The 25,760-nt window shown below is 37.7% G+C and overlaps 1 protein-coding gene across 2 annotated transcripts in view; it reads right to left on the bottom strand.

The window, feature by feature from the left end:
• Positions 1-25,760, bottom strand: part of RAB2A (RAB2A, member RAS oncogene family) — a 75,783-nt gene that overhangs the window by 10,551 nt on the left and 39,472 nt on the right. For both annotated transcript variants that reach the window (XM_061172285.1, XM_061172284.1), the window contains 3 exons: positions 21,812-21,894; positions 21,286-21,378; positions 16,838-16,949 (listed from right to left, as the gene is read on the bottom strand). In XM_061172285.1, coding sequence (XP_061028268.1) covers positions 16,838-16,949; positions 21,286-21,378; positions 21,812-21,894 — 288 coding nt within the window. The remainder of the gene's footprint in view (positions 1-16,837; positions 16,950-21,285; positions 21,379-21,811; positions 21,895-25,760) is intronic.

The raw sequence follows: 25,760 nt of genomic DNA, 5'->3' as shown, positions 1-25,760 counted from the left end.
CACAGATATGTTTAATGCCTTAGTATTTAGTTCTTCCATTCAACAAGCATTTACTGAGTGCCTGAGTTGTACCAGGCACAGAGCATATCTCAGTTATATACTTGGGTACATGAATGTCTTCGACCTCAAGGATGTGGGAGTACTACAGGACAGATGCAAATCCAAAATTGGCACACAGCACGAAAACTTCCACAACAGCTGTTTAGAAGGGTAACGTGGCATGATCACTTCTGCTGGTAAAAAAACTGTCAATAGAGAAAGCCCCGTGAATGAAGGCTTGAAGGAAAGTAAGCTCCCACTCATTTATTAGGAAAATTAAGGGGAGGAAAGCCTAGTCTGGACAGAGAGGCAGATTTTTAAGCTCAGTTACAGTGGAAGCTGGGGACAGGGAGCCATGTGAGATGAGGGTAGACAGGGGGCCCAACAGACCTCAAGGAACCTTGAAAAGGTAGGAAGCAGGCTGGGGACAAAATCAGAGGGTGGTTTACAGGAGGAATTCTAAGGAGGAAGGTTGGCAACAGGAAGGCCAGTAAGGAGTTTAGAACTATAATCAAGGTAAGAAATGAAGGCCTGACAAAACAGTGGCAACCAGAATGGAAGGCAAAGATCAAACTTAATATCTCCTTTGGAGAAATGAACAGGACTTGGTAAAGAATAGGGTAAGGATGGCAAGGTGTTTAAGGATGACCCCATTGTTGGCTTAAGTGACTGAGGTGGAAGGGTATGCCGTGAATTGAGATAAACAAAAAAGGAAGAAAATCAGGTTTCAAGGAGGGAATGAAGAGTTTATTTTCGACACATGGAAGGATCTCTAATGCTGATGGGAAAGTCTTGGTAGCTGGTGATCTATATAGTTGTGTAAGTGCGTAGCATGCACATAACAGCATGATTTTCTTCAGAAATGTTTAGCTACCCTGGTTTAGAAGTAGAGAAACTGGACGTAACTTTCAAAGTTAGTCTGGTTTGGATCATCACTGAAGTTCCCTAGGGTGATGGCCAAACGAGGAGCAGAGAAGCTGATGCTAGTCAGCAAAGCCTTCCAATCTGTGGAAGGGCGTAGTAAATATTTATTACACTAAGCTCCCCTCAAGGGATGCTGGAAGCTTGATAAGGTCAGGTCAGATTTCCAGTGAAGAGCCCCGTGGTACCCACGACACTGAGAACAGGGTTGAGGGGTAACAAAGCTTTCAGTTTACAGCCACATTCCAGCTCTACAGAAACATCTGTTCCACCACTTACAACACAGCCCAAGGCAAGGAAGATGTCCCCTCAACCCAAATTCTGTCTGTAGATCTCCAGTAGCAGGACAGGACACAAGTATTCACAAGGTGCCTTGAAACTGGTCTTAGTCACTAAAGTCTTACTATCAGGTGTTTTCCCCATCCCACCCCGAAACAGAAACCCATTGACCCTGTCAGGTTAGATGGCTTGGCAGCTTACTACAGTGTCTTCGGGTTAGGTGGCTGTATTTTCAGCTATCATCTTGGCTGTATCTTTAGTGCTTTAGCAGCTAAGCCAGGAATTTCCAGCCTTTATTTTTCAACAGTTAAAGATATTTTTAATTACTAAACTTTTGCCTCAAAAATTTTTGATGTTTATATATTTTTCTGGTTTCACATAAATTTCCAATCTTAATTTTAAGTAAAATTGATGAATATTAGGGAAAAATCACCCATCAAATGGCTAAGAGATTAAGAATATTTGAAAAGTGACAACTGTTTGACAAACAATATGTTTATTTCACACCACAATCACCTTGGGTCCTAAAGGAAATATAATACTGTTTAAGTTTTGGTAATGTACAACTCAGAAAATGAAATTTTAATTTAGAGGGAATACACAGAGAAAAGCAAGGAATCATAGAAGTAAATATATCACTTCTAGAATATTCGGACACCTTTAAAAAGTTGGCCTGCAGCCTTTGGGAAGGGGTACTTTCCCTAGACTGCCGTAATCTTTGCTGCAGTTATTCCTGGGTCTAAAAAACCTCTTTCAAACCACAAAGACCCCAGGTGGTTACTGGAGGGAGCTCCCAATCAAAGGAGAAGCCAATCTATTCACCTGTGTTTTTCAAAACTCACAGGTTTTAGAATGCTAAGGGCCAAGAAGGTTTCGGACAGAATTCCACCTACAAGTTAACAAGTGGGACCAAAGCATAAGCTCATTAAAGACTGCGGGGAGAGGAGTAAGGTTAAAGTAATTAAATAAATACGTAACCATCCGAACATTTATCTACTGTGTGGGGAGAAACTGTGCTAGGCGCTGGGGATGCCGAGATGAAAAGACAGCCTATGTTTTCAAGGAACTCTGTCCTCATGTTGAGCCAACGTGAAAAACAAGGGTCATGACAGAGTCAGGAGAGAGTGCGAAGATAATAAACCCATGACACAGGAATGACGAAATACAGAGAAAGGAGCACGTAAGAGTGGTGAAGGCGGCAGGGAGGGTGTGTCACGTGTCACGCATTCCAAGAGGAGGAATCAGACTCACTATATATCCTTGAAGGATCAGGTCGGAAGGAGGGCATTTCAAGTGTGGAGAATACTTTCTGTGGAAGCAGGTCCGGAGCAATGCCCTGTGGACGCGTTCTCTGGTTTAACAAGGAGAACACAGAGGGGAGGACTGGCAAGTAAAGGGACCTGTCTTCCAAGCTAAGGAGTTTGATGCAGAAGCTGTGAGGAACCACCTCAGGGTTTTAATAAAGCTGGAGAGTGACATTCAATTTTCATTTTTAGAAAGATCTTATAGGCAACAGTGTAGAGGACTGAAAAATGAACACAGGCAGACATTACATGAAATTTCTAAAAATCTTATATGTTCTGGTATAATGTTATAAGTCATAATCCTAGTTATTACTTTAAAATGTATATCTCAGAAATAACTAATTTTCTTGTCAACTGCATTATTATGAACTTTCATCAAACCTTTAACCGTGGTCATTTTTAAGTCTTTTGTCATTTACAGACAGTTCTGGGTGTACTCTGATGCTTTTGTAAATATGTTCCTATAAAAGGGTTTCATCTTCAGGAAATTCATGGAAAAGACTCTGACAAGTACAGGTTTCTGGTACCTGACTGTACTGCTGAACTGAATGAATAAGCATTTTCAGAACTCTAATGAAAAACTGATGAGCTCAGAAAAGTGCTAACAAAAGATCAAGATGAAAAAAAAAAAAATTAATTACATGGGACTGAGTGAACTGATGAGGATGAGTATAATTTTTGTGACTTTCTGGTTGAATTTAAAAAAAGAAAAAATCCCACAAGAACTCAGAGGCAAAGAATATACAAATCAATTTTCACTGCAAAGTAAAGGAGCTGTTGCAGTGGAGGATTACTGGACTGAATGTCAATATTATGACATAGTATGAGTGTGTTTCATGTTTGGTAATTGCAATCACTGTTGCTTTTGTTGTGGTCATCCATGTACAATGCTTGGTGTCAGTCTATTTATCTCTTGTAAAAATAAAATACAGTGTGTGTGAAAAAAAAAAAAAATGAACACAGGGAGTCCAATTAGGAGGCAATCATAGAAGAGGACGATTTGGAGAGATATTTAACAGGCAGAAATAATAATACACACGTGGAAAGCAATACATATTAACTGAAGAATGAGTGTAAAGGGGTAGGGAAGGGGGTTCCTTTAGGATACACGAGAGTGAACATCTGCAGACTAGAGCAGAGGAGGGCTATTAGTTCAGCCTGAATGTGTTAAACCGGAGGGTCTGAGACCCACTCATGCAGAACTGTCCAGGCAGCAGCGGTCAAAGTAGAGCTAGACACACAGCCTAAGAAGGGTATTCATGGATTTAGGTGACATTTCAACGTGGAAGAAGGAGATGGTAAAGGAGTCTGGAAGGCTAGAGAGTAAAGAGAAGACCATGATATCATGGAGCTAAGGAAAGAGCAAGTTTATAGACAGAAGAGTAGTCAAAAGTATCACACACCCCCCAGGGACTGTTCAAGGTAAGAAGAGAAAAGCATTTGTTAGGTGAGGCAACTAGGAGGTCTAGGGTGACCTTGGCCATGATGGAGGAAGTCAGACTGTGAACCGAGGTGTGAAATCCAATGAGGAAACAGAGGTAGATCTTACTAGAAGCTAGAAGAGAACATATCCAGGAGAACAGGGACTGATAGGGTTTTGTTTTTAAGATGGTTGAAACCTGATTATGTAATTATATGCTGAGAGCCAAGAATCAGTAGAGGAGAGGATGAAGATGACGAGAAGGTCTGAAGAAATCATGAATCTGCAGAGCAGGGAAAGGACGACAGCACTTGGCTGGACCGTCTCGTTCACTCACAGCCGGCTGACTTTCCAGCCTCTCCGCTCCCCAGAGGGAGCCCAGGTCACGGCACCGACATCACCTGAGAGCAAGCTGCAAACGCAGACTTTCAGGCCGCACCCCAGACCTACTGAATCATAAGCTGCATTTTAACAGGATTCCTAGGTGAAGTGAATGCACATTAATGTTTGAGAAGCACTGTTCTAAATACAACTGATTCGGAAAAAAATACTTCTACAAGATATTCTGAGCTTAAGAAGAAAGTAGTCTCCACTTCCCCCACTGCAACCTCTATGTTACCATGAAGTAAGAGAATTAGCAAAACTAAAGGACATCAATCCTTTGGCTATTACGCATCCTCCACCCCAATTCCACTGGGGCGGGGGGTGGGAATGGCTAAATCACACTTGGAAAACTCTAGGTTAAACAAAAGCCAACAAATTTCTTAACAGTGGGTTTTCAGAATAGTAATAACATACTACTACTGTGAATTCTGGTTTCCTAAAAGGGGGGCAGGCTCCAGCTCCTCCTAAGCTCACTTGACCACGGAACCCTAAGCAGAAGTGATCATTTTAATTCACGCTCCTCAAAGAAGGGTAGGCTAACCTTCAGTGCTGCTATTCTCCACTGTGTGGCAGACAGAAGGGGAACGGATGGGGAACCCGGAACACCTGGGTTTGAGTCCTCTGTGGAAAATGGGACTACGTATGTGAAAGAACTCTGACAATATGCCATACAAATATACAACCACATTATTATTTCAGGGACCTGACACATTTTAATCATTTGAAAATACTTCTGAAAGAACCCTTCCACTTATGAGACACTCTTCTAAATGCTGCAAGCAAGATCACCAGATTCCAGTGACTGGAGGAGCGTCCCTTCACATCAACTCCTCAGTCTGTCACAGGACAGACCACAGAGGTCAGATCTTCCTGGAACCCTGCAGACTAGGACACTAAACAAAGTTGTGGTTCTGGAATGAACTGCCAGAGGGTGGCAGCTGAGGAGGCGTGTAGCCAATGGGAAGCCAGGGCAGTTACCAGGCAGCATGATATCTTGATGTCCTCAATAACCTTTAAGTCTCAGTTGAAAACGGAAGTCAAACTAATATTCAAAAATATTTTCTGCTGGTCACATGGTCGATTCTTATTTCCTTATCAGCAAAATCTTCAGCAAAATGGAGATCAAAATAATCTTTTTTTTTCTTTTTTGTCCACCAGAGGTAAAAGAACCTAAACCTCATTTTCCTAATATAAGATGTGATGACACTATAAATGCTCTGTATATTCAGCATGAACATTACATGAATAAATGGTAGACAACTAAATATATGGGTTCCCCCCCATATGCTATGCACTCAAATATATGTGTATAGCATCCAAATATTAAGTTTAAAAATCAGTAATGGGAACTGAAAATGTAAAGAATGAGTTCTGGTCTCCTATTTCTATGGGAATACCATATAGGCGAGAATATTTTGGTTGCAATTGGCTTTTTAATTTCGTTGACATTTAGGAGATGAATTCTGGGGTGTACCTCTACTATCACATTTGAACGTGTATTTCTTCAGCAAATAGCAAAAAGGATGAATGATAATAGCATGTTTGGAGCAACCCCAAGTTGTATAAAACTGACTAGAATCCACTTTATAGGAAGGGTGAATTCTCTTATTATAACTTGTAACTTGGAAATTATAATTTACAGTTTGGAAACAAATATACTTAAACATAATACTTGGGTACCACAGTAGTTTGCTAATACAGAGAGGTTTTATGTGGAGAGAGCTTTCTATGTTTGTATGTATATAAAAAAGTGTTGCTTTGTGTGCATATAGTCTGTGTGTGGTGTTAATCTTAAACATGATTTTATAAATATAAAATGATACCCATCTATTAAATAGTAGACCTATCTGAGAAATTCTTACCTCCGTAAGTATCTAGTTTAGGCAGACTAGGGTATCATTTTATTTTTATGCTCTTTATAAAATAATTTGAAAAAAAAATTGGAAGTATAGTCTTGGGTGCCATTTTCCATTTATCATCCCAGTTGAAGATCAGCAGCATAAATTCAGGTAAGAGCAAAACGGTTGGCACATGAGAGGCTACAGTTAAAAGAAAAATATGAGTCCGAAATATTATAAGTAGAGCAGTGCTGAACGATGTTGCCAGTGGGGCCCTGAACTGGAAAGGAGAAGGACGTCAGTGTGGTTTAGAAATATAATGAGCTTGGATCCAGCTGTCAACATCATCAGCAAGACGCTGAAACAGTTGAGGATTCTCACTGTAGAATTCACAGGTCAGAGCCAGCCCGTAAAACAGAAGTGGGACCCTTCATAACAGGACTTTCCAGTCTTCACTCTCTCCCCCAGGTTGTCATTGAAATGAAGCTTTTTTAGATCAAAATATACACCATCCTACCTACTACTAAATGAATAAAGAGGATTCATGTATTATGCTAAGTTGTTGGTGCTTCACTTCATTGATTTTAATTATATCCTGTTATTTTAGCTCAGTGTTACTGACATTTTGGACTCGGTAATTCTTTTTTGTGGACAGCTATCCTGTGCATTTTTCTCTAACACCACTTTGATCCTTCCCCTCAACAGATCCTTCGTGGACGAAATCATTATGCTGAGTAAATCAGTACATCCAGAGATTAACAGTAAACCTATTTCCAGCAACAACGCAACAAATGCTGGAAAAATGGTGCTATCTTATGCTGCAAATTGTCCAACTGCTTACAGGGAAATACAAGAGTTAAACTTCATGGTCTCAACTTGCATTAGGTAACTGGACCTTGGTTAAAATATAAAAATAGACCACAGCACAACAGGAAAAGGAAACAGGTCTAGTTCTAAACTGAAAGGAATCATCAAGGTACCAGTTAGGCTTAATCTTAAGGAATGATCACATAGTTTTGTTTTGTTTTTTTAAATTAATTAATTAATTTATTTTTATTTTTGGCTGTGCTGGGTCTTCGTTTCTGTGCGAGGGCTTTCTCTAGTTGTGGCGAGCGGGGGCCACTCTTCATCGCGGTGCGCGGGCCTCTCACTGTCGCGGCCTCTCTTGTTGCGGAGCACAGGCTCCAGACACACAGGCTCAGTAGTTGTGGCTCACGGGCCCAGTTGCTCCGTGGCATGTGGGATCTTCCCAGACCAGGGCTTGAACCTGTGTCCCCTGCACTGGCAGGCAGATTCTCAACCACTGTGCCACCAGGGAAGCCCGATCACATAGTTTTAAATTTCTAAAAAGAACCCTTAGTCAGACGGTCCATAATCAGGACACTGGCATTTGTATAAATCATTCTATCTTTAAACATAATTATGTTTAAATAATTTATATTTAAAAATGGCTTTTAAGAAAGTTTTTTTCTTTAATACCAGAGTTCTCTAACTTCTCTATACATGAGAGCCAAGGATTGGCTAGGAATCAAGTACTTTTAAAAGATTATACGGAAGAGGACACTGACCTTCTGTGAGCTGCCCAAACACCAACCACCGCTCTTACTAGCTGACCAGGATGCACTCAGGATACCTGCCTTACTTTCTTAACTCCTCACATGATCAGCTCTCCCAGAGGGTCCTCAAGTTCAGGCAGTAAGCTGAGGATAAACTCCTGTCTGAGCCCATAGCCCAAGTTTCTACCCACTGTGCTAAATGGCCTCTCCCATGGAGGATGGCATAATTAGGCAAATCCAAGTCCTTAGAAAGCAAAAACAAAAGGTATAGCACTTAGAACAAACTTCTTTGAAATGAATTACTATTTCCTCCGACCCCAAGTCTAAGTCACTAACTGATTAAGAATCTACAGACCCTGTAAAACTAATGTATTTATTGCTTGTTCTCATGCTGATTCCTCTTCTGATCTAATTCTCGCAGGCTAACTCTTGCTTAAATCCCAGAGAGCGTGTACTGTAATTTTATGAGATGAATAGCTTCCCACTGAGGCCTCAGCTCTCCTGCTGCAGAAGCCAGTGCTGACTGCTGTAACAAGGAGGGTGTCTGACAGACGCTGGCTTAGTTCTCCTTCCTTCCCTTCTCAAAGTGGAAAGAACAGGTTTTGTTAGTCTTCCCTGACCTCGAAGAAAGAAACTAAGTGCCTGTTTTCCAACATCAATTGCTGAATGAAAAAAAAAAAGGGGGGGTGGTGGTGCTATTCAGACTTGATATCAGATATTATTAAGGAATTACTGCTAAGTTTGTTAGGTATAATAATGGTATGATGGACATGTTTTTTTTAAATTACTGCTACTGAAATTTGTAGGTAAAATATTTCTGGAATTTGCTTAAAAAACAGGGCACATAATGAAATATGATCATCAAAATGTCAAAATGGTGGTAACTTCTGAAGCCAGATGATGCATATGTGGGTTTACTTTTAAAAATGGTGACACTATTTAAATTGATTTAAAATAGCAGCTCCATCAATCTTACTGTGAGGCTACCAAAATGCTTTAATACAGGGGATGTAAAAAAAAAATAAACTAATGGATAAATGTGTACTGTCATATAAATGCTCTTTACTTAATGATGAACTTAATTATTTTAAAGTCTGACATGCATAGAGGTCATCAATGAACTCTTCTTTTAAAAAAAAAAATACTAGTGCAGAACATCTAATATTTAGCCCATTTTTGGAGTTCTTCCTTTAGTTACTTTGTACAACTCATCATTATCTTCCAACAAGGTCTTTTTTATTCCATATAGCCTAGCTGTCTTTTTTATGAATATTAGTGTAATTTCATGTTCTGCTCCTTCTGAGAAATCTATGAAGGAAGTCTATGCATAATAAAAATCACAACAGTAACTCTATTATTTGTTAGGCATATGCTAAACATACAACATTTAGCATGGAGGGAACTGGTTGTATAAAAATTTGCTCTGTGTAAGAATGTGACAGGCTCATGAAAGAGCCATACTTAACAAATAATGACAATAATTTGAAAAAGAAATCCCGGGTTCTTCATGAATTAAAAAAAATCACTTAAGCCTTTATAATTATATTCCATATTCTCACATTTGTATTTCATTACAATTGTGAGGTTTTGTAATCCTTAATTTTTATTTTTTAAATTGCCATTGTGATCTTAAAGAACAGGTTAAATTTAATTAATTAAAGTTGCTGTATGTGGTTATTACTATTGTGTTTTGATCAAACTTTCTGAGATAATTACAGACTGACTTGCAGGTGTAAGATAATACAGAGAGATCCTGTGTGACTTTCACCTCCTTTCCCTCAGTGGTGGTATCTTGGAAACATATAATACATTGTTACAACCAAAATAATGAAAAGGGATACACAACATTTCCATTTTCAGGGATCCCTCATGCTGTCTTTTTATAACCATACCACTTCCTCTTCCACCCTGACACCCTGGCTTAACACTGGCAATGACTAATCTGTTCCCCATTTCTCTAATTTTGTCATTTCAACCGAGTCATATAAGTGGAATCACACAATGTGCAACCTTTTGGGACTGACTTTACTCATTAAGCATACTTTTCTGGAGATTCATCCAGGTTGCTGCATGTAACAACAGTTCGTTCTTTTTTAATGCTGAGTAGTATTCCATGGTGTGGATGTACTACACACTTTGTCTAACTATTCATCCGTTGAAGGACATCTGGGTTGTTTCCAGTGTTTGCTTATCATGAATAAAGCTGCTATGAACACCTGTGTATGGGTTTTTGTGTGAACATAAGTCTTCATTTCTCTGGGATAAATGCCCAGGGGTGCAACTGCTAGGTCATACGATAGCTGCACATCCAGTTTTTAAAGAAACTGCCAAACTGTTTTCCAAAGTGGCTATATCACTTTAACATTCCCACCAGCAATGTATGAATGACCTGGTTTCTCCACATGCTTGCTAGCATTTGGTGTTGTCACTATGTTTCATTTTAGTGTGTAGTGATACCTCATGGAGGTCTTAATTTGCATTTCTCTAATAGCTAGTGATGCTGAATATCTTTTCAAGTGCTTATCTGCCATTTATATATGCTCTTTGATGAAATGTCTGGTCATGTCTTCTGACCATCTTCTAATTGGACTATCTGGTTTTTTTTACTATTCAGTTTCGAGAGTTCTTTATTTTAGATACTAGTGATCTTTTGTCGGATATTTGGTTTGTAAATACTTTCTCCCAGTCTGTAGGTTGTCTTTTCATCCTCTTACCAGGCTTATTCATAGAACAAAAGTTTTTAAAGACTAATTTATCAATTTTTCCTTTTATGGATCATGCTTTTAGTGACAAGCATGCCTACTGCTAGAACCAAAAGATTTTCTACTGTTTTTTTCCATAAAAGATAAATAGGTAAAACATTTTACATTTAATTCCATGATCAGTCTTGAGTTAGTTTTTGTATAAGGTGTGAGACTTAGGTCCTTTCGTTTTTTTGCTTATGGATGTCCAATGGCTACAGCACCGTTTGTTGAAATGGCTATCTTACCCTGTGAATTGCTTTTGCACCTTTGTTAAAGAGCAGCTGGGCATATTTGTGGGTTCTCCATTTGGTTCCACTGATGTTTCTCTCCCTTCACCAATATCACACAGTCTTGACAACTACAGCTACGTTAAGACTTGAAATCAAATAGAGTGATTCTTCCTACTTTATTCTTTTTTTTTTTTTTAATATTTTTATTTATGTATTTATTTGGCTGTGCCGGGTCTTAGTTGCGGCATGCGAACTCTTAGTTGCAGCATGTGGGATCTAGTTCCCTGACCAGGGATCGAACCCAGGCCCCCTGCATTGGGAGTGTGGAGTCTTAGCCACTGGACCACCAGGGAAGTCCCTTTATTCTTCTTTTTCAAAGTTGTTTTAGCTATTCTAGTTCCTTTGCCTTTCAGTATGTATTTTATAATAATATTGTCAGATTATCTACAAAAAAATTTTACTGGAATTTTGTTTGATAAGAGTTGGGTTAAACCTGCATATCAATTTATGAAAAAGTGACATCTTTACTAGGTTGAGAATTCCAAACAATGAACATAGTGTATGTCTCTCCATTTATTTAGATCTTCTTTACTTTCTTTCATCAGCATTTTGTAGTTTTCAGCATACATGTCCTATACCTGTCATTTTTAGATTTATACCTAGGTATTTCATTTTCTTTTTGTGTGATTATAGACGGCACTGTATTTTAAATTTTGGTGTTCATTTTGAGTATATAGAAATACAGCAGATTTTTTATATATGTCTTGTAAAAATCCTGTAAACTTGCTGAACTCACTTATTAGCTCTAGTTTATTTATTTTGTAAATTCCTTGGGATTCCTACAGAGACAATCGTGTCATCCACAAATATAAACAGTTTTATGTCTTCCTTTTTTGAGTTGTATGCCTTTATTTCATGCCTTTATATCATGAGAATAGGTATCCTTGCTTTGTTCCTGATCTAAGGGGTAAAGCATTCAGCCTTTCACCACTAAGTATAATGTCAGCTGTAGGTTTTTTTGTAGATGCTCTTTAACAAGCTGAGGAAGTCCTCCTCAATTCCTTTTTTTTTTGAGGGTTTTTAAATACGGCTGGTGTTGGATTTTGTCACATGCATTTTCTGCACTGACTGCTATGGTTTGATTTTTCTTCTTTATCCTATTAAAATGGTAGATTATACTGAACCAGCTCTGTAACCCTGGAATAAGTTCCTTTTGGCCATGATGTATATATTTTACATATGCACATGTATATGATTTCACATATTGTTGAAATTCTACTTGCTGATATTTTGTTGAGAATTTTTTTCATATATTAATAAATGTCATCAGTCTGTACCCTTTTTTTTTTTCCTTTGGTTTTGGTATCAGGGCAATATTAGCGTCTTAAAATAAATAAGGAAATGTTCTACCTCTTCTATTTTCTGGAAAAGATAGTGTAGAATTGGTGTTCATTCTTTCTGTAAATGTTTGGTAGAATCCTCCAGTGAAACCATCTGAACCTAGATATTTCTTTTTGGAAAATTTTTAAATTACTAATTCAATCTCCTTAATAGTTATAGGGTTGTTCAAATACTCTATTTCATACTAGGAGAGCTGTAGTAGTTTGTGCTGAGTTTGTGTTCTTTTTGTCCATTTCATCTAATTTACCATATTTATGTATTATTCCTTTGATGTCTGCAGGATCTATAGTTATAACTTGTTTTGTTCTTGATATTGGTAATCTGTATCTTCTCTCTCTTTGCTTCTTTGTCAGTCTTGCTATATTATTGACTTAAAAAAAAAAAAAAGTCTTTAAAAATTTCCTCTTTTGTTTTCCTGTTTTTGATTTCACTGATTTCTGCTCTTATCTTTATTATTTTCTTCCTTCTATTTGTTTTGGGTTCTTGAGGTAGGAGCTAAGATTCTTGATCTGAGACTTTTCCCTTTTCTAACGAATGTGGTTAATGCTATAAATTTCCCTCTCTGCACTGCATTACGTGTTTCCCACAAATTCTGATATGTTGTATTTTACTTTTCATTCAGTTCAATGTATTTTTAAAATTTCCTTTGAGACTTTCCCTTTGACACATACATTATTTAGAAGTGTACTGTTTAGTTTCCAAGTCTCTGAAGAATTTCCCAGTTACCTGTTATTGATAATCAGAACCAATAGAACTGAGAGGGAAGCAAATCCATAATTATAGGTGGAGACGATGACTGATTTCTAGTTTAATTCCATTGGTTCTACTGGTTTTTGCTTCATACATCTTGCAGCTCTGTAGTTTGGTGCACATAAATTTAGGATTGCTATTATCTCCCTGGCGGTCTCTTCTTTTATTATTATATAATGTCCCACTCTACTTTATCTGGTATTAAGAGAGCCACTCCTGCTTTCTTTTGATTAGTGTTTGTGTCATATGTATTTTCCCATCATTTTATTTTCAAACTGCCTGTATCATTATATTTGAAGTCAGTTTCCTGTAGACACCATATAGATGGGTCATATTTTTTAATCCTCTCTGCCAAGCTCTGTCTTTTGATTGGTGTATTTAAATCATTTATATTCCAGGTAATTATTGCTATGTGAGGGTTTAAGTATGCCACTTTATTTTTGTTTGCTATTTTTTGTTTTCTTTTTCCTGCCTTTCTGAGGGTTAACTGAACATTTTTTAGCATTCCACATTGATTTATCTATTGTTTTTTAGTGTGTCTCTTTGTATATTTTTTAGTAGTTGCTCTGAGTATTGCATTATACATACATACATAAATAAATAAAAATTTATCACAGTCTGCTAGTGTTGTCATTTTACCAAGTCAGGTGAAGTATAAAAACCGTACCTCCCTTGATGTCCCTTTCTCCAGCGTGGTTTCATTTCCTATATGTACACTGAGAACCACATCAGACATTAGAGTTTTGCTTCAATTGTCAAATGTATTTTACAAGACTTAAAAGTTTTAAGAAAAAAGTCTATTGTGATTATTCATACTTCTGGTTACTGGTATTCCCTCTTAAAAGATTCTTTCTTTTATCATTTCATTTGTTAGATAATTTCTTTAGCCATTCTTTTATGGTGGATCTGCTACTGATAAATTCTTGCTTTTCTTTCATCTGAGAATGTCTTGATTTCCCTTCACTCCTGAGATATTTTTGTTGGTTCTAGTATTGTGGACTGAAAGTTCTTTTTTCAGCTCTTGAAAAATGTGCTATTTCCTTCCGGCCTCCATGGTTTTTGACAGAATTCTGCTGTCATTCCAGTTGGTAAGGAATTGTTTTTCACTGCTTTCAAGATTTTTTCTCTGTGTTTAGCTTTCAGAGATTTGACTATGGACAGAAGTTTGTCTTGGTATGGATTTTTAAGGTTTATCCTGTTTGGAGCTGGCTCAGCTTCTTGAATCTGTAGGTTTATATCTTCTGTCAAATTTGGGAAGTTTTCAGTCATTACTCCTTTGAGTACTTTTTCAGAGCCATCTTCTTTCTTCTCTCCTTCTAGGAGTCTGATAATACAATGTTAGAGCTTTTGTTATAGCCCCACAAACTCCTGAGGCACTGTTCATTTTTTTTCTACTCTATTTTCTCTCTGTAGTTTAAACTGAGTAGTTTCTATTGTTCTACCGTCCGGTTCACTATTTCTCTCCTCTGTCCCCATCATTCTGTTGTTGATTCCATCCACTGAGTTTTACATTTGTTGTTATATTTTTCAGTTCTAAAATTTCTATCTTTTTCTTTTTATCTTGTAGTTATTTTGCTGAGACTACTTTTCATTTGTTTCAAGCATGCTCCTAAAATTGTTTGTTGAGGCATTTTTATGATGGTTGCCTAAAAAATCTTTGTCAGATAATTCTAACATCTCTGTCATCTTGCTGTTGGCATCTATTGATTTTTCTTTTTTTTTCATTCAGTTTGAGGTCTTCCTACTTCTAGGTATGGTGAGTTTCTACTGGAACTTGGACATTTTGGGTACTGTGTTATGAGACTCGGGATCTTATTTAAACCTATGCTTTAGCTGGCTTCCTCTGACACAACTCCTACAGGGAAATGAGGAGCATGGAAAAACCTCATTATAGCCAGCTGATGGTGGAAGTAGTACCATAATTTCTTTTGTGATGTTTGGCTGTAGTAGAATATTTTCTCTAAAAGCTTTCTGTCTGGACTTCCCTGGTGGCGCAGTGGTTAAGAATCCTCCTGCCAATGCAGGGGACACGGGTTCGAGCCCTGGTCCGGGAAGATCCCACATGCCGCGGAGCAACTAAGCTCGTGCGCCACAACTACTGAGCCTGTGCTCTAGAACCCGTGAGCCACAACTACTGCGCCCACATGCCACAACTACTAAAGCCCGTGCGCCTACAGCCCGTGCTCCGCAACAAGAGAAGCCACCGCAATGAGAAGCCCACGCACCACAACAAAGAGTAGCCCCTGCTCGCCGCAACTAGAGAAAGCACGTGTGCAGCAATGAAGACCCAACGCAGCCAAAAATAAATAAATAAAGTTAAAAAAAAAAAGATTATTTCTTAATATCCTTGGCTTCTGAGAGGCAAATTAATTTACATGATTAAGTAAAGTACTGTTCTCTCATGAGTATGGGAAATTCCTGCCTGATCAAATTTAAACAATTATTTTTATTATTAACCAAGGATACAGAATTTTTGTAATAAATGCTGCCAAAACATTAGTGAAATATATTTTATTTAAATGTTCAGCCAAACTGACAATAGTAATTTGCTACTTACACATAAACACCTACTGTTACTTGTTAAAAATAAGAAAAATGAACACAAAGGCATTAGAGTCAAAACTAGAAATTTAGAATTACTTTCCAGTAGTGGCTGCCTTGTCATCTAACTTCACAGTATGGTTCTTTCATAAAATACAGACAATTCTGGCTTTAAGGTTCTCAAAATCAACAAGAAAATCCATTGTTAATTATCAGTAAGGATGTTTCAGATGTCTTGAAACCCCCATAACACGTTGGCCCTTCGGTTTCAAATCCAACACCTCTAATAAAGGAGTGCTTCACGGAAACAGGCAGCTTTATATGTCTATTTTAAGTCAAACAAGAGGACAGAATGGATTTCTCTCTGGGTTTGCTGTGTGAAGTAAAACATTATTCTTGGATGTTATCAAGATGTAATTAATTTGCAACACAGGTAAAGCATTAGTTGGAGCCTGTAAGAAGAGTATTACGGACAGTCACAGAGCACCTCATCAAGTATAGGTGAGTATAATACCTTACCTAAGAATTCTTCAGTGAAAATACCAATGCTGTTGAACTACTGTAGTCAATTTTTGGGTTCAACGGTTAATCAGACATGCTCCGAGTATTATTCCTAGTAAGTATTTACTCATTGTTCACTATGTTGAAGGCACCGTGCTAGTTGTGGCCTAGGAACCCATCCTCTGCTATCCTTAGGACAAGTGTTTCTCCAATCATTTGTTTTCTAGAATCCCCTTCTGCCGCTGCTCTTAAGATTCTTACCCAGAAGGTGGAAACTCCAGCATTACTCTGGGCAAACTAGATATTTTCTTATTCTCATTTCTGCTTTTTATGAAATAGAGTGTAGTAATACATTTACCTAAGAGAGGATTAACTGTCTACTCCTGTATGTATAATAAATAAATACCATATCCACATACACAAAGCACAGAAGAACATGGTGTGTTCACAAAACTTCCATAGCTCAGGTTGATGAATGGAAATAACTGATACTACAAATTTTATTTATTAATTATGGCAGAATTCCCATGCTTTGTATAATGTTACATTGCAATAATATAATACTTTCCCTATTTAAGCAGAAGTGGATACAAACAGCTACAAATGTTTAGTGTCTTGAAACATTTCCAAATTTCGTCACTGTTCTTTTTTTTCCACTCTCAAGAAACATAAAAAAGATTTTAAGGAAAGTATATACAAAGATCTGTGAAAGCATTTTGGCTTCAAGTGAAGGCTCAGAATATAACTGAAGAGCCTGATATAAGATGAACATTACAAGGCATTTCAAAGGAAAGAAATTTTCTACTTTACGACCTTCAAGGACTATCTGTGCCTAAAAAGCTTACAGGGGATAATCAACAAATGAATATTAAGGTATATAAAACGTTTCTATTAAGAAGATAAAACATTTAAAAAGGCCTCTTACTTACCTCTTCTACATTAGAAGCAGTCTTAGCCGAAGTTTCCATGAAGATAAGTCCATGTTCTCGTGCAAAAGCTTCACCTTCTTCTTTTTTTACTTCTCTTCTAGATTCTAAATCACTAAACATGGGAAAGAAAGGGCCAAGTTATCAACCAACATAGTACAATTAGAGACATCTGTGGAAACTGTACGATAAGATTCAAAGTTGTGCTGACCATTCTTTCAATTAATTTTCGACACATAATAATCAACTTCATTATTCAGTGTATTATGAGAGTCAAAAAGAGCACACTGCTTAGCTTCAAAGAACTAACAATCCAACTAAAGAAGGATTCTAAGTTAGAGCCCTAGAATGCTAAAACTAGAGAAACCCAAAGGGAACATCTAGGCCAAACCCTACCTTTGAGTTACAGCGGGTTCCCAAAGAAGGGAACCATCTTACTCAACATAATAATTTGAGAGAGCAAAATTACACTAGTCCCCTCATCCTTCAGCCAGACTGACTGAGTTTCTATGAATGTGATGAAAATAAGTCACACAATTTTCAGAAAGTACAGGAAATTGCTTAATAAAATTCAAAGCAGTATAGAAACATTAATTAATTTTTAATCCCAGTTAATTCTCAATAGAACTGTTAATGTTAGAAGAGAGAGAGAAACAAAAGTCTAAGCTAGAAATTTTGGACAAAAGTATGGTATTCATTTTTATCATACTGAAATTGTACTAGTTAAGGTAGGGGTAAAAAGTAGAAGTCTCCTCTTCAAGTGTGTTTTATTGTAAAAAAATTTAAATTTTACTATTACAAATTTATGTGCCCAGAAAAGGATGGAGAAAAATATAATATCCATGTACTTCCATCTAGCCTTGACACATATTATTTTGACAGATCTGTATCAGATTTCTTTTCTGTTGAGAAATAAAATCAATAGTTACAAGTTGACTGTGCTATGAAATACTAGTGGTAAAACGAGAACATAAAAAGCAGGCAAACTCAGTTTGCAAATATTATAGCATGACTGGACGAGGATAATTTATCCAACTATAATCTGGGGGCCTCCTGTGTGCCAAGCCCTATCCTGGATCTGGGGACAGACCACTCAACAAAACAGACATAGTACCAACCCCCTGCCCCCAGGTGGAGCTTATATTCTAGCAGGCGCAAAAAATGGGGGAGGGGGGGGACACTAGCAACAGTGACATGGTAACGTGCTCCTGAAATTCAGTCCCCTTATCTGACAATCATTCTTAAGGGAAAATTAGCTTTGAGGTACACAAAATCTTCAAGAAAATACTTTCCCTTAACTGCCCTTTATCCCATTTTATGCATATGCCACATTTTATTTAAACAATCCCTTATTTGGAGATATTTAAAGTTACTCCCAGTTTTCCCCTACCAGTATCGCTGATGATGCCTGCATTTGCAAATGTTATCTTAACAAAGAGGGTTAAGGATGTGTACATTTAAGGGATTGTTTGAAAAAAAGAAAGCGGCACTTCAGTATTCTGTATTTGTTTTATTACTCTTTGTTTCCTCAGTTTTCCAGGTGTAAAATCATATTGTTGTCTTTGACTTTTCACTCCATTAATCCCACTTAAATTGCTTTTACTACTTAAATATCTTTCTTTCCTAAACCATTCTCTTAATTTATGCTTTTTTGTTTGGGGTATTCTAATCCCTTCACTATTAAAAACTTTCATCCTTGCAGCCTCTGCGTCCTATTTCTCATATAACCAATTTCAAATGCCACAGTTAAGAAAAATCCATGTCATATCTGTCATTCTGACTAGGTCACTGTCTTTCTCAAACCCCTCCACTGGCTCCCTACTGCTTAATTCACCTAACTCAAAAATTGTTTATTCCCTGTTTCCATGTCTACCCCAATTCACCTCATCTAATAATAATCCCCTCATTTATCTCTGTTCGTTTCCATTCACTCTTTGCATGTCATACATTCTTTTTTCCCTTCTCCTAGTTTCTCCCCTAAAATGTCTTTCCACACCTACTGTATCCTAATGATAAGAGCTACCCATCTACAATCGTTAGAAACATCTTTTGTACATACTATACTTTGCTCTTTCTTTTCACAACTGAACTATGGGCAGCAACCAAATTTAAGCCACCAGTAAGCTGGCAGCCACCTTGTTTCAGACATAAGGAAAACACCGGTAAAACAAAACTATGAAAATTCTCTTTATTCTTCAAATATTCTTCTCATTATTTCACACATCATCATTGAATGGTAGTATGAATACTTCCATATTACAAAGACTAAAGCTTCCCTGCAATAGCCTTATTCTTAAAAGGATTTTGATATCTGTGGGGAATCCAATCCCCCATGGATGTGGAAGGACAACTGTATGTTCGCTTAACAGCAAACCTCAATTAAAATAACACTTAAAAAAATCTAATCTATGCAGTATAATATTTATTTGTTATATTACTTTTTTTTACAGTTTTACTGAAATATAATTGACATAAAAAACTGCACATTTAATATAAAATTTGATGAGTTTCACGTATGTATACCTGGCGAAGCCATCAGTCTCCCAAAAGTTTCCTCATTCCCCACTGTAATCCATCCTTTCCTTCCCCTGTACCCTAGTCAACTAATGATCTGCTTTCTGCTACTAGAGAATAGTCTGTATTTTGTGGGGTTTTATATTAATGGAATCATATAGTATGTTTTCTTTTTGTCTGTCTTTTTTCTTCCCACTCAGCCTAATTATTTTGAGATTCATCCACTTTGCTGCATATATCAATAGCTCATTCCTCTTTATCGCTGAGTGTATTCCATTGTACGGCTGTATCACAATTTATCCATTCACCTGTCAATTGAATTTTGGGTTGTTTCCAGTTTGGCGCTATTGCAAATAAAGCCACTATGAGAGCCTGTGTATAATTTTTTGTGTAAAGCATGTTTTTCTTGGGTAAATACCTAGGAGTGAAGTGGCTAGGTGGTATGGCAAATGTACGTTTATTTTCTAAAGAAGCCACCAAATTGTTTTGCAAAATGGTTGTATCATTTTACATTTCCACCAGCAGTGCGAGAGTTTCAGTTCCTCTGGATCCTTGCCAATACTTGGTAAGTTAATCTTTCCTATTTAAGTGATGTTTGACAAAACCAGAATCCCTAAGATTTTATATGCTTTCTTCTAGAATATTTTTTATACTTTTAACTCTTATATTTAGGTCTGTAATCCATTTCCAGTTAATTTTTGTATATGGTGTGAGGTAAGCGTCAAGGTAAATTTTTTTGCACATGGCTATTCAATTGTTCCAGCACCATTTGATGAAAACATTACCCCTTCCCCCACTGAACCTTGGCATCTTTGTCAAAAAAATTAATTGACAAGACTTCCCTGGTGGCGCGGTGGTTAAGAATCCACCTGCCAATGCAGGGGACAAAGGTTCGAGCCCTGGTCCGGGAAGATCCCACATGCCGTGGAGCAACTAAGCCCGTGAGCCACAACTACTGAGCCTGCACTCTAAAGCCTGCAAGCCACAACTACTGAGCCCTCGTGCCACAACTACTGAAGCCCTCATGCCTAGAGCCCGTGCTCTGCAACAAGAGAAGCCACGGCAATGAGAAGCTTGCGCACCGCAACGAAGAGTAGCCCCTGCCTGCCGCAACTAGAGAAAGCCGTCATGCAGCAACGAAGACCCAATGCAGCCATAAATAAATAAATAAATAAATTTAAAAATACTAGTTTTGATGGTTACCACTGTAATTTCCTACTAAACTAGTGAAAACTTTCCTACACTCTTGAAAGTTTATAGAAACTATGGTCAAGAAGCTGTTTTCCCACGTACTATCATTTTAAATGTAGAGCACAAGGACATTCACTGCAAATAATGACCCCTAGATACATAAAGTAAAATAAGATTGAAAAAACAACATTAGCGTGACACTAATATGTAAGTCTTAGAGGTAAGCTTAAAAGTACTAACGTGATATCTACTAAACAATATTAAAAGTGTTCCAGGCCTTTAAGTAGAAATACACCTGATTAATCTATGTATTATATTAAGTCATATAATACACAGTAAGTCATGAAGAAGGGAAAAAAATATTTTTCTGAGTTCTGCACAGATCCTTATTTATACTGCCAAGTATTTCTGATAATACTGAACAGTGACCTAACCACCAAACATATCAGTGGGTTTTACTTTAAATTACTAATCAGATAAAACTACTTAAGAGTATTCTTTAAAGTATAGCTTCCAACAAAAGCTATTTCAAATAATAATTTCCAATAAAGCTTATTATCTGGATTTTAAAAAACAAAAGAAACATCTTAGTATCTTAAAATTTTTATAATTTAAGAAATCAATAACTTCACATTTTGGACAATGTACAAGACAGGCACTTTAACAGTTACCACATAAACAGTTACCATATAACAGCTATCCAGTCTTCATCGTTATGTAAAAAAGCTTTAAAAGAGTCTTTTTACCTTTTATTTCCAATAAGCATAATGACCATGTTGGAATTGGAATGCTGGCGGGCATCTTCTAACCAGGTTGTCAAGTGGTTGAATGTGTCTCTTCTAAACATAAATGATAATTTGATTACTGTTTTCAAAGTATTTCCCCTAGTGGTGTACAATGAACAGTATACATTCCATTGAAGATAATTATTTTTAGCCATGTCCAAGTAGGAAACAGATTTTAAGTACAGTATCTGGAGCCAGAGCTCACTGACTATAGTTCAGTTTAGAAATTAAATGTAACCTCACTTTAGGAAATTCCAATGTATAAATATCATTACTAAATTGATCAATTTGGGGTGCTTATTCATATAAGAGAATAACTTAGTTACAGATTTCTGTAGTAAATTTAAAGTTAATTCAAGATACATAAGTTTTAAAGGCAGATAGCCAGGACATAAAGGCAAAGCTATACTTTCATTACTGATAATCATATTTACTTAGAAAAATTCTCTGCACTGACTACTGAACCAAAAAATTTCCACTTTCTCACCTTGTAATATCATACACTAGTAAAGCCCCTGCTGCACCTCTGTAATATGACCTTGTGATGGAACGAAAGGACTCTTGCCCTGCCTGTGAGGAGAGAAGAAAAGGTTGATAGTTTCCTTTAACAAACTGTCCTCTACACTTTCTTATTATTCACATGTAGAATATGGACAGGTAGGGAATGTGTACATAAAGGAAAAGAAGAAATCCTAACTTCACCAGTCTTAGGAAAAAGTCACATAATACCACTACTGCTCAAGTCAACCAGACGAACATGCAATCCACAACCCCCCACCCCCCAAAACAAGACCTCTAAACCTTTTTTGGCAATCCCTGACAACCCAATTTACTGAATGGCTTCACAATACATGAATCATTATTAGAGCACAGAATGGACTCCTAGCAACTAAGCTCTGAAGACAAATTTGAAAGGAAGCAAATAACCCAGAGCCTCACATTTGAATTCAATAACCCACTCCCTGGGGCAGCTGTTGACACCAGAATAAATAAAGTCCATTGTAAATAAATGATGAATGACATCTTTACGCCCACCATCTGCTGGTGTAAAGGTTGTTGGAAGGCCAAGGATGCAGATTTTATCAGTTATATCATAAACTGCAGTGAGCTTTCAACAGTCATCAGATGGAATTCTTTGAGCAATCATTTTATTACGAAAAACAGAAAATGGTTCTGAATTTATGAAATTTTTTTCTCTACACTTAATCAATTTTCTCTGTTATTTGATATAAAATGCTTGTCAAAAGGCAACAGGACAAAAAGTCATCTTTATATCCACTTGTGAAAACAGACTTCAGAGATTATGCAAAATTAGTTACTTTCCCTTCTACCAGTGGCACTAATGTTCTGCTTTTTAAGAAAGGCTGGTGTGGGATATGCCTTTTGCCTCTGAGTTTAAAATTGAGACAGTTCTTATCAAAAACACTTTTTCATTTTTAATCACTTAATTTCTACCTCTGAGAAAAAATAAGCATGTAAATTAAGTAAACAAAGCCAGTTTCCACAATTTTTGTATTCAAAATCTACTACTAAGTCCTTGAAAAATACTCATGTTTCCATATTCTGAGTTCTGATCTCCAAGTGTAAATATTAAGCCCTTCCCACCCTCAGAATGCACATGGACAGTCAGGTTCTGCCCTGTGCTACCACTGATACTCAATGCTGTAATTCTTGTTGCCGTCCCACTACACTCCTGTCCCCCAGCCCCGGTGCCTAGCACTGGGTCTGGCACACATCAGGCATGCAGAGAAAGCCTGCTGAGTGAAAGAATGAATTCTAATGTCTCAGTCAAATGCACAAAATGGTCATTACTCCATCCCACCTAAATGAGTGGACATCACTAAGTCCTGACATACTAAGTTCAGTAAAAATAACTTCTCCCAAGTGGAAACTAAAGATTAGACCTTCTTTCGGTAACCCGAAAGCATTTCTGGCACTTAGAATAATGTCTTATGATAAATTAGGTACTGAGAAAGCCATCACATAAAAGGGTTGTAAAAATGGCCAACTCGTTTCACAGAGTTTGAGGTTAAAACACTAGATGATACTAGTTGGAAGCATGAAATTAATTACAGTTATTTTTATATAATTTATTGAGATACATCTTTCCCAAAAAATCCTTTCAAATCCAAGTTCAAAACTCAAGCATTATGGGAATTTCCTCTTTAACTGCTTAGCATGGGAAAATTAAGGACTAGAACAGTGGGAATTATATATACCAAGGAAGGATCATGTGGTAAACAATACAAAAAAAGATAAATATTAGTTCAAAATGAAAACCAAGCTTAGGCTTTTGTATCTCCCAAGCCTAAACAATGAGCAAAGGTAAAAGTTCCTTAAATCAATCTTGGTGGGACCTTTTGTGGGAGGAGTGAAAATGAATACAGTTGACCCTTGAACAACACCATTTTGAACTGTGTGGGTCTACTTACATGTGGTGTTTTTTTTCCATGGCAAACAATACAGTACTACACAACCTGAGGCTGGTTGAATCCACGGACACGGAAGAACTGTGGATAGGAAGAACCACAGATAGGAAGGACCGACTATAAATCAGACCCAGATTTTCGACTGTGTGGGAGTTGGCAACCCTAACCCATATTGTTCAAAGGTTAACTGTACACTGCTATAGATCTCATAGAAGAATTATAAGATCTAAAACTTCAGTGTTTCCTGTCTAGATAAGAAATAGTAAAAGGGAAAAAGTTTAGGAAAAGCACATATCTATATACCATTTCCATCCCTCCTGAACTGTTTTACAAAGAACAAACATGTTGCAATATGGAAATAATGTATATAATGCATCACTTTATACTGAATCCACTGAATCTGGATGGATTTCGCCCATCATTACAAAATCAAAAACTCCAGCAAATAAAGAATGAAACATTCCAAGTGAGGGCTGTGAAGGTAACTGTGCACCTTGAAATCTAGGATCACTGTGTAATAAGCGAAGATCAGTGTTCAGAACAGTTTCCAAAATCTGAAGACCTGGCTTGTCGGGACAACACCCCCCCCCTCTGGCCTAGTCTCTGTCAGTGGTGCTGGTAGCCTTAACATAAGTCTTGCCCGATAACGTGTTTTTTGTTTTTGTTTTTTTTAAATTTATTTTTGGCTGTGTTGGGTCTTCATTTCTGCGCGAGGGCTTTCTCTAGTTGCGGCAAGCGGGGGCCACTCTTCATCACGGTGCGCGGGCCTCTCACTGTCACGGCCTCTCTTGTTGCGGAGCACAAGCTCCAGACGCGCAGGCTCAGTAGTTGTGGCTCACGGGCCTAGTTGCTCCGCGGCATGTGGGATCTTCCTAGACCAGGGCTCGAACCCGTGTCCCCTGCATTGGCAAGCAGATTCTCAACCGCTGCGCCACCAGGGAAGCCCCGATAACGTGTTTTATTACGGCTTCTCCAGCTATAAACAAACTGTTAAACAACTAACTGCAGAAAGCTAGCCCAATGGTTATCTTGATCACATTAAAGCAATCTAGTTTTTAAGAAGCACTTTAATATAAACCGATCCAAACTGTGATCGACTGATATTGTTTTAAATGAAAAAGAATGTCAACTTAGGGCATATAGATGTTTTTGATCCTCTCCACTGTAAGATGCTGGCTTCAAGAAATTTTAGAAGCTTGGAACTGAACAGGATATAGAATTCTTTGTATCATGAGAAAGGGACTCCTGGGACTTCCCTGGTGGCACAGTGGTTAAGAATCCACCTGCCAATGCAGGGGACACGGGTTCGAGCCCTGGTCCAGGAAGATCCCACGTGCCGTGGAGCCACTAAGCCCGTGCGCCACAACTGCTGAGCCTGTGCTCTAGAGCCCGCGAGCCACAACTACTGAGCCCACGTGCCACAACTACTGAAGCCCGTGCGCCTAGAGCCCGTGCTCCGCAACGAGAAGCCACCGCAATGAGAAGCCCACGCACCACAACGAAGGGTAGCCCCCGCTCGCCGCAACTATAGAAAGCCCGCACGCAGCAACGAAGACCCAACGCAGCCAAAACAAAATAAATAAATTTATAATAAATAAATAAATAAATAAATAAAATAAAATTTGTGCCCAGGATTTGTTTTTTTTAAAAAAAAAAAAAAAGAAAGGGACTCTTAACAGCAGCTAAGGGTATAAAGGAAAATGCATTTCATGAGACAGGAACTAAGTGCACAGCACCAGAAAGCCCTGGTTGGGACGGCCAGAGTAGACCATGAGCTGCCAACTCACAATACAGCTCTGTGATTTCTGGGAAAAAAAAAATCAGCAAGATACCAGATATGCAAAAAAGCAGTACAGAAAAGTCCGCCTCGGGAGATAACAGGCATGCTCATTTTGAGGATGCTTACTACTAAAATTAGAGCCACAGAACACGTGTGAAAAAGAAGCCTTGTAGTCCTCCATTTTCCATGTGAGGATTGTTAAATTAAATAAAGTTGATTCTTTGCCC

The sequence above is a fragment of the Eubalaena glacialis genome, chromosome 17 (assembly GCF_028564815.1).
Source record: "Eubalaena glacialis isolate mEubGla1 chromosome 17, mEubGla1.1.hap2.+ XY, whole genome shotgun sequence".
In the NCBI taxonomy this organism is placed as follows: domain Eukaryota; kingdom Metazoa; phylum Chordata; class Mammalia; order Artiodactyla; family Balaenidae; genus Eubalaena; species Eubalaena glacialis.
Note: the sequence above shows the minus strand (reverse complement) of the source record. Positions and strands in the feature narration are given on the sequence as shown.